The 9,086-nt window shown below is 50.6% G+C and overlaps 3 gene segments (V, D, J or C); all 3 read left to right on the forward strand.

Moving 5' to 3' along the window:
* The first annotated feature begins 474 nt into the window (after positions 1 to 474).
* Positions 475 to 1,168, forward strand: LOC120859290. The segment is given in 2 exon segments: positions 475 to 663; positions 751 to 1,168. Coding segments are annotated over 2 exon segments (414 nt in total).
* Positions 1,169 to 4,030: 2,862 nt separating this feature from the next.
* On the forward strand, positions 4,031 to 4,755 carry LOC120859291. The segment is given in 2 exon segments: positions 4,031 to 4,279; positions 4,367 to 4,755. Coding segments are annotated over 2 exon segments (438 nt in total).
* Positions 4,756 to 7,174: 2,419 nt separating this feature from the next.
* Positions 7,175 to 7,819, forward strand: LOC120859292. The segment is given in 2 exon segments: positions 7,175 to 7,259; positions 7,374 to 7,819. Coding segments are annotated over 2 exon segments (444 nt in total).
* The last annotated feature ends 1,267 nt before the right edge of the window (positions 7,820 to 9,086 follow it).

A 9,086-nucleotide genomic window follows, 5' to 3' on the forward strand; every position in this document is an offset into this window, starting at 1 on the left:
CCAACTCCCGGAGTTTACTCAAACACATGTCCATTGAGTTGGTGATGCCATCCACCATCTCATCCTCTGTTTTCCCCTTCTCCTCCCACCTACAATCTTGCCCAGCATCTGAGTCTTTTCAAATGAGTCAGTTTTTCACATCAGGTGGCCGAAGTATTGGAGTTTCAAGTTCAGCATCAGTCCTTCCAATGAGTATTCAGGACAGATTTCTTTAGGATGGACTGCTTGGATCTTGCAGTTCAAGGGACTTTCAAGAGTCTTCTTCGACACCAGAATGCAAAAGCATCAATTCTTTGGTGCTCAGTTTTCTTTATATTCCAACTCTCAAGTCATACATGACTACTGGAAAAACCATACCTTTGACAAGGTGGACCATTGTTGGCAAAGTAGTGTCTCTGCTTTTTAATATGCTGTCTAGGTCGGTCCCATGTGAACAATTCATTCAGGTTCATTTCTGATTTGAGCCTCTGGGGGAAGGGGTGTGGCCCCTGAGTGACAGGTTGCCTCTGGGGCCTGGCAGGGACAGTGATATCTCAGAAGGACTCCCTGGAGAGCCCCTCTCCCCTCTCATCCACACTCAGCCCAGAGGGCCCTCCACCCGCCCCGCCCCCACCATGAGCCCCTGCCTCTTGGGCTGTGTGGTCTTCTGTCTCCTGCAGGCAGGTGAGTCCTGGGGGGCAGGGTCCCCTTTGGGGGGCCAGCACTAAACCTGTCCACTGTGACTGCAGCGCCGGTCCTCCTTCTCCACAGGGGCGGTCCATGCTGGTGTCACTCAGGACCCCAGATTCCAGGTCGTGAGGACAGGACAGAGGGCGACACTGACATGCACTCAGGATCTGGATCATAACTCTATGTACTGGTACCGACAAGACCTGGGACACGGGCTGAGGCTGATTCATTACTCAGCTGGGCCTCCCACCACGGTTCAAGGAAAAGTGCCTGACATGTACAGCGTCTCCAGATCAAGCACACAGAACTTCCTTCTCACGCTGGAGTCTGCCAACCACTCCCAGACATCTGTGTACTTCTGCGCCAGCGGTTACTCCACGGTGCTGCACAGCCCCCTAAGTCAGTGCAAAAAGATAAGGGAAGGCTTGCAGCCTGGAAGTAGGTAGGAGAGCCCCTTGCAGGCTTCTCATACCTGGAACCTTGGAACCCAGGGCCACATGCATGCAGTGTGACACTGAGTGTGCAGTCTCATATCACGCCCAGCAACATCTATGTTAAATATAGTGGACGGGTGGTTATTTTATTTCAAAGTTTTATAACTTTAAAAATAAATGGATTAATATATATATAATCTCTGTATATAAATCCATTACCTAGAATTGGTAATACTTAATTTATGTAGAAAATCTAGAAATATGTGGATCTGATGAATCCGAGGGAACGAGGAATGCAGTGTCCCAGGCTGTATTCGCCTGAGCTCAGCAGAGTGTCTGTTGTCAGTGCAATTATTTTCTTCTTATGGAAATGTTGGTTTCTACAGTCTTTTACCTCCAGAGGCTAAGAGGGAATTTGAAGATCAATCTTAAGGCAGCCAGCTTGGGAAGACAGTAGAACAATGTGTGTGTGTGTGTGTGTGTGTGTGTGTGTGTTCAGGGTATTGCCATTCCTGCTTTAGACAGCAGGCACAGATCCAAGAGACTGTGGACCATTGGTCACTAGGAGGCACTGTGGGCCCACGGTAAGCAGGGGGTCCTGGGAGGGGTGGAGAGTCACCCTGGGGAGGACAGCTTTAAGGAACCTTGGCTACATGCCTGCATGAGAAAGCAGGTTTGAGTTCCCTAGTTCCTGAGGTTCCAGGACCCATGGAACCAGTACAGACTCCTCACTGCCCAGGAAAGTGGGGATGTGCCTGGATCCTCAGGATGTGCCCAGGAGACGGTCTCCAGGAGCTATAAGGGAAGTGGAGGTGAAGGGGTTGGGGTGGCTAGTGAGGACTGGGTGATTGTCAGCTGATGGCCTGTGATTGCCAGCCAGGTGAGTGCCTGGCTGCGTGTCAGGCAGGGGCAGGCAGAGGACCACAAGGTATGCTGTGGGCATTGGGGACATGGGGATGATGCACCCTTCATACCAACTCCTTGCTCAGGGGCTGTGAAGGGCAGGGAAGGGCATAGAGGGCTCACCTTTGGTCCTGGCAAGGGATACAGTGGAGAGGGCCGCCTGCAGAGGCACAGAGCAGTGACATCATAGGCAAATGCTCCAATCAGGGAACAGGAGGGTCAGCACTCTACACCACTCACCCCAGGAGCCCAGCCCCCAGCCAACAGCAGTCCTGGGTTCCTGATGCTGCCATGGGCTCCAGGCTCCTCTGATGTGTGACTCTCTGCCTCCTGGGAGCAGGTGAGTCCTGCACACAGTGTGGGAGCTTCTAAGATGTCTTTGCCTCCCTGAGATAGAAGCCTGGCGATGAGGGCTGCAGCAGGAGGCTTCCCTGTGCTCTGCCCTCAGCTTCCTTGTCTCCTCCCCAACAGGCCTGGTGGATTCTGAAATCACCCAGACCCCAGATACCTGATCAAATCAAGAAAGCAGCAAGTGACGCTGAGATGTTCCCCTGACTCTGGACACCTCTCTGTGTGCTGGTACCAACAGGCCCTGGACCAGGGCCCCCAGTCCCTCGTTCAGGATTTCAACAGAATGTGAGAGGAGAAGCTAACCTATCAGGGCGATTCTCAGCTCAACAGCTCAGTGACGCTCACTCTGAACTGGGCTTGACTCCTTGGAGCTGAAAGACTCAGCCGTGCATCTCTGTGCCAGCAGCCAAGACACAGCCCTGCATGATCAGGTGCCTCTGGGACAGAAACACTCCTGCCCCAGCTCAGGAAGTGGTGTGAGGGTATCAGCTGCCAGCCAGCCAGGCCCAAGTCCTGGTAGGGCAGACAGCCTTTCCCAGACATTCATGTCTTGATATGTTTTAATGGTCCCAAAGATCATGCATGTAAGCATTATTTTAACTCTTTACACACCTGAGGGGGAGTGGCTTGCCCAGATCTCATACGTCATAAATATCAGAACAAGGAATCAGATAAATGTCAGAATAAGGAATCAGATAAATGTCAGAACAAGGAATCAGACTCACGTCTGTCCTTGTCACTGTGGTCCTCGCCCCCATTGTATGATTCTCCCATAAAACAAATAAACAAATCCTCTCTTTTAAAGTAGTTGACTCACATAGTTGTTAATAGTGATAAGTCTAAGGTCTACAAGCTGTGCTCATGTTATTAGAGACCTAAGAAGAGCTGATGTTCAAGTTCAAAGGCTGCTAGGCAGGAAAAAGTGATCGTCTAGTGAAGGCCATCAGCTGGATACTTCTCTCCTACCTGGGCGAGGTTTAGGGTTTTTGTTCTATTCATTTCTTCATCCCATTGGATGAGACCTTCTATATTATGGAAGTTCATGTGCCCTACCAAAAAAGATGTTCATCTGATCTGATTTTAAAATCTATTGATAACTTTTCACATATTTATCTCTCACCAAGACATCCTCACTGGGACATTCAGAACAATGTTGAACTAAATATCTGTGGCCTAGTCAAGTTGACACATTAAATTAGTCATCCCAACAACTTCCAGGCTTGCCTAGGAATTTAGTAAGCATGAAGTCCCTGGCACATAACAGGACGCTGGATTTCTTGATTCCCTTTGCTAATCTCTGCCAGCCTCTTCCACCATTTCTTAGGTGCAAATGTAGAGATGGACACATTTTGCCTTCAGCTGAGGCCTTTAGAAATCACAGGGGTGAAAATATTTCTGCCTGTTGATTTAGTGTACGAAATGAGCCAGAGCATGTAACATACATCCCTCCTCAGGCATGTGAAAATCAACTTTACTGATGCATGGATTGGAGTTGACTCTTCACCAATGTGCTGTTTAGGAGCACTGAGTAACCCCTCAACCCTGCAGTTAGAAATCTGCATATAACTTCACACACTTAGGAATGAAGAATTATCTCTGGAATACAACACTTAAAGTTGTAAACTGTTTGCAGAAAGGACCCAACTCATAAGGCTCAAGTCCATTGATCTGGATGGGTTGTTTCTGTTTTGAACTGTTCACTTAGGTTCATTTCTGATTTGAGCCTCTGGGGGAAGAGGCGTGGCCCCTGAGTGACAGGTCGGCTCTGGGGCCTGGCAGGGACAGTGACATCTCAAAAGGACTCCCTGGAGAGCCCCTCTCCCCTCTTATCCACACTCAGCCCAGAGGGCCCTCCGCCTGCCCCGCCCCCACCATGAGCCCCTGCCTCTTGGGCTGTGTGGTCTTCTGTCTCCTGCAGGCAGGTGAGTCCTGGGGAGCAGGGTCCCCTTCGGGGTCCCAGCACTAAGCATGTCTGCTGTGACTGCAGCATCGGGCCTCCTTTTCCACAGGGGCGGTCCATGCTGGTGTCACTCAGGACCCCAGATTCCAGGTCGTGAAGACAGGACAGAGGGCGACACTGACATGTACTCAGAATCTGGATCATAACTATATGTTCTGGTACCGACAAGACCTAGGACACGGGCTGAGGCTGATCCATTACTCAGCCGGGCCTCCCACCACAGCTCAAGGAGACGTGCCCAACGGGTACAGCGTCTCCAGACCAAGCAAAGAGAACTTTTCTCTCACGCTGGAGTCTGCCAACCTCTCCCAGACATCTGTGTATTTCTGCGCCAGCAGTTACTCCACGGCGCTACACGGCCACCTGCTCTCTGTGCAAAAAGACACATACTTAGGAATGAAGAATTATCTCTGGAATACAACGCACGTAAAGTTGTAAACTGTTTATAGAAAGGACACAACAACTCATAAGGCCTCAAGTCCATTGAGCTGGATGGGTTGTTTCTGTTTTGAACTGTTCACTTAGGTTCATTTCTGATTTGAGCCTCTGGGGGAAGGGGCGTGGTCCCCTGAGTGATAGGTTGGCTCTGGGGCCTGGCAGGGACAGTGACATCTCAGAAGGACTCCCTGGAGAGCCCCTCTCCCCTCTTATCCACACTCAAACCAGAGGGCTCTCTGCCTCCCCGCCCCTGCCATGAGCCCCTGCCTCCTGGGCTGTGTGGTCTTCTGTCTCCTGCAGGCAGGTGAGTCCTGGGGGGCAGGGTCCCCTTGGGGGTGCCAGCACTAAGTCTGTCCGCTGTGACTGCAGCATCGGGCCTCCTCCTCCACAGGGGCGGTCCATGCTGGTGTCACTCAGGACCCCAGATTCCAGGTCGTGAGGACAGGACAGAGGGCGACTCTGACATGTACTCAGAATCTAGATCATAACTCTATGTACTGGTACCGATGAGACGCAGGACCCAGGCTGAGGGTGATCCATTACTCAGCTGCCTATCCCACCACAGAGAAAGGAGCCGTGCCCGAGGGCTACAGAGTCTCCAGACCAAGCACAGAGGACTTCCCTCTCACGCTGGAGTCTGCCAACCGCTCCCAGACATCTGTGTACTTCTGTGCCAGCAGTTACTCCACAGTGCTGACAGCCACCTCCTTTCTGTGCAAAAAGGCAGATGAGGGCCCTGCAGCCTGGAACTTGGGGAGCCCCTTGCAGGCTCCTAGCACCTGCAGACTCGGAGCCCACAGACACATCCTGGCAGCATCGCCAGCGATGTTTGACCCTCCTGGCTCGGACCTGACAGCAGGGCCTCGTGGGCGTGTGTCCACCCTCACTCTCTGCCTTGTCACTGCAGCTGCCCCGTGAGCCTAAGGGTGCTGCCCAGCTCTGACTCCCAGTCATCAGTCTGATCACGAGGCCTCAGGAGGGAAGGTTGTTGGGAAATCAGATACATCTACACCCCCTTGTCTCTCCCCAGGCACCACATGCCTGTCGCTCTGGAAGGTTCTTCCCCCAGGCAGGCCCATGTATCGTCTCTGCTCTTGTCCAGCTTCCCCAGATGTGAGGCCTCACTCTCCCACCTTCCTGGCCCTTGTTCCCACCCTTCTCTACTTCAGCCTTGCTGCTCCTCCCTCAACTGGGTCATGTCCTTGCCCATCACCCAGGGAACCTTGTAATGATCCCTTAGTGGACGTGTTTGAGTAGGTTTTCTGGGGTCCTCAAAGAGAACGCAACCTCAGTTAATTATTAATCATCCAAAATGCCTTGGTCATCCTGAGGAGGAGAGACAAGCTGTGTGTGTATGTATTCTCCACCATTCCCTGCCTTTAGCATCTAAATAGCCTAGACCCTGATGCTGGGAAAGACCGAAAGCAAGAGAAGGGGATGGCAGAGCAAGAGGTGGTTAGATAGCATCACCGAATCAACAGACATGAATTTGAGCAAACTCCGAGAGATAGTGAAGAATAGGGGAGCTGGGTACACTGCAATGCATGGGGTTTCAATGAGTTGGACTCGAGTTAAAACCTGAACAACAACACCACCAACAAAAGCTAACCCAAGTTTGTAGCATCTCCCTCATCACAATCTTCTAAAAGTCAAGCATTAAATGTTTCCTGCACGAACTCATTTCTTTTCTCTTGAAATAAAAATCATAAATCAGCTATGGCTGGCTGGTGTGTGTGTTTCTAATTGTGTGTCTGTTCTTTAGAAAAACAAAGCAAGCAAAACCACAGTGCAATCGGCAAACAGTGAAATATTTTCCAATATGAATATATCCATGACTATTAAATCTGGGCAGACAATCTTGGTTTCCACGCATAGACCACATGGGGACGCTGTGGAACTGCCATACTCCATAAGTTTCTGGGGCAGAGCAAGGGGACAGTACTAGTGCCTGGGACCAGGAGGCTTAAGAGAAAGCTTTATTCGCTGGTTTTATCTCTTGAAGCCTTAACAGCACAGACACTAATTTGCAGGCTTGCTGTCCCAGCTGGGAGCCATGAACTTGAACTATGCAGAGCTGAGGGAGCCCTGAGGTTGCAGCAAATGTGAAGGGTATGGAGCTGGGAGGGGACAGGAAAGAGCAACAGAGAAGAGCAACAGCTGCCTGAAGAGAAAAGGGAAGGAGCCCCGGGGAAGGGCGTTGGGCATAAAGCCAGCCTCGCCTAGACCAGCAGTCCAGCTCACATGTCATCTAAGAGACTCTGCAGGACAGAGCAAGGTTCCTGGATCAGCTGACCTGGCATGAGAGGTCAGATTCCTGGGAACCAGCACAGGCGATGACATCAGAGCAGTGAGGTCACTGCCTCACCTCCAGTCAGAGGAAGGAGGCCCAGAACCCCAGCTCTCAGAGAGCAGAGCTCTGAGCAAGGAGACGCCTGCCCGCTCTGCCCCTCCTGCCATGGGCTGCGGCCCCGTCTGCTGTGTGGCTCTGTGTCTCCTGGCAGCAGGTGGGTCCTTGGCACAGGGGGAACCCGTGTTCCTAGCCTGACTCTGCCTGAATCCAAGGCATCATCGGCTTCTCTCCCTCGTTCTTTCTCAGCCCCAGTCTTCTTCCCCCACAGGCCTTGTGGATTCCGGAGTCACCCAAACCCCAAGATACCTGATTAAAGCAAGAGGACAGCGAGGGACCCTGGGATGCTCCCCTGTCTCTGGACCCCTCTCTGTGTACTGGTACCAGCAGGTGCTGGGCCAGGGACCCCAGTTCCTGGTTCAGTATTACAGCCAGGCTGTGTGGGGAGAAACGAACCTTCCGGATCAATTCTTAGGAAAACAGTTCAGTGACTCTAGCTCTGAGCTGAACTTGACTTCCTTGGAGCTGACGGACTCAGCCGTGTATCTCTGTGCCAGCAGCCAAGACACAGCCCTGCATGATCAGGTGCCTCTGGGACAAAAACACTCGTGTCCCAGCTCAGGAAGTGGCTGTGAGGGTGACTGCCTGCCTGTCAGGCCTACATAGATCCAGTAGACTCTCCCAGACGTTCTTCCTCTGCTGTGTTTAATGCCTCCAAAGTTCATGCTAGGTAAGTATTATTTTACCTGTTTATAAATCCGAGGGTCTCTGACTTGTCCAGCTCTTATATTTCATTACTTTCAGATCAAGCATTTTAATTCAAGCCTGTCCTCATTACTTGTGGTCTTTACCCCCATAAAACTGTCCCCCACATAGAATAAATGATACACACACACAGACACACAGACACACACACATACACACACACGCTCACATACATGTTTTAAAGCAATTAGCTCACATAGTTGTTAAGGCTGGTAAATCCAAAAGCTGCAAGCTGGTCTGGTGCTACTAGAGACTGAGGTGGAGCTGATGTTCAAGTTCAAAAGCAGATGATCTAACGGTCCAGTGTGGAGGCCATCTGCTGACAATTCTCTCTTACTGGGGGAGGATCAGCGTTTTCGTCAGTTCATCTCTTCACCTGGTTTCATGAAGGCCATCGAGATTATGGAGGGTCATCTGCTTTCCGAATTAAAATGTTAATCTAATCTGTTATTAAAATATACCTATTCACCTTTTGAAAGTGAAGTCACTCAGTCATGTCCGACTCTTTGTGACCCAAAGGACTGTAGCCCACCAGGCTCCTCCATCCGTGGAATTTTCTAGGCAAGAGTACTGGAGTAGGTTGTCATTCTTGTCTAGCGGATTTTCCCGCCCCAGGGATCAAACCTGGGTCTCCCACATTGTGGGCAGATGCTTCACCGTCTGAGCCAAAAAATATCCCTCTTTGGAAGACCCAGAAAAATAAATCTAAATATCCATGTCAGAGTCATGCTGACATATTGTATTAGTCAGGACACCGTCTTCCAGGGTTGCAGAAGAATTTAATAAGCATGAACTCCCTGGCAGGTAACAGGACTCTGGATTTCTTGACTCCGTTTGCAAATCTCCGCCAGCCTCCTCTAGTGCTTCCTAGGTCCGACAGTAGATATGGACACATTGTGACTTCAAAGCCTATATTGGAGATCTTCAGATGTCACAGGAAAGAAAGTAATTATGCTTCCTGGTTCAATACATGAAATAAACAGAGCATGTAGCTTACCCTCAGGCGTTTTAACATCAGCTTTATTGGCATTATAGATAACATTTGAATAATGTGAAGTTTGGGGCCCTTGAACCAGCCTTAACCCTGCTGTAGAAGTTTGTTTACAATTCAGTGAACCCTGTTTAGGATGTCCCATCCGCAGATTCAACCAGTCACAACTGTGTGGTACTGTGAAAAGTGAAAGTGAAACTCACTCAGTCGTGTCTGACTCTTTGCCAC

This window comes from Oryx dammah, unplaced genomic scaffold (genome assembly GCF_014754425.2).
Source record: "Oryx dammah isolate SB20612 unplaced genomic scaffold, SCBI_Odam_1.1 HiC_scaffold_475, whole genome shotgun sequence".
NCBI lineage: Eukaryota > Metazoa > Chordata > Mammalia > Artiodactyla > Bovidae > Oryx > Oryx dammah.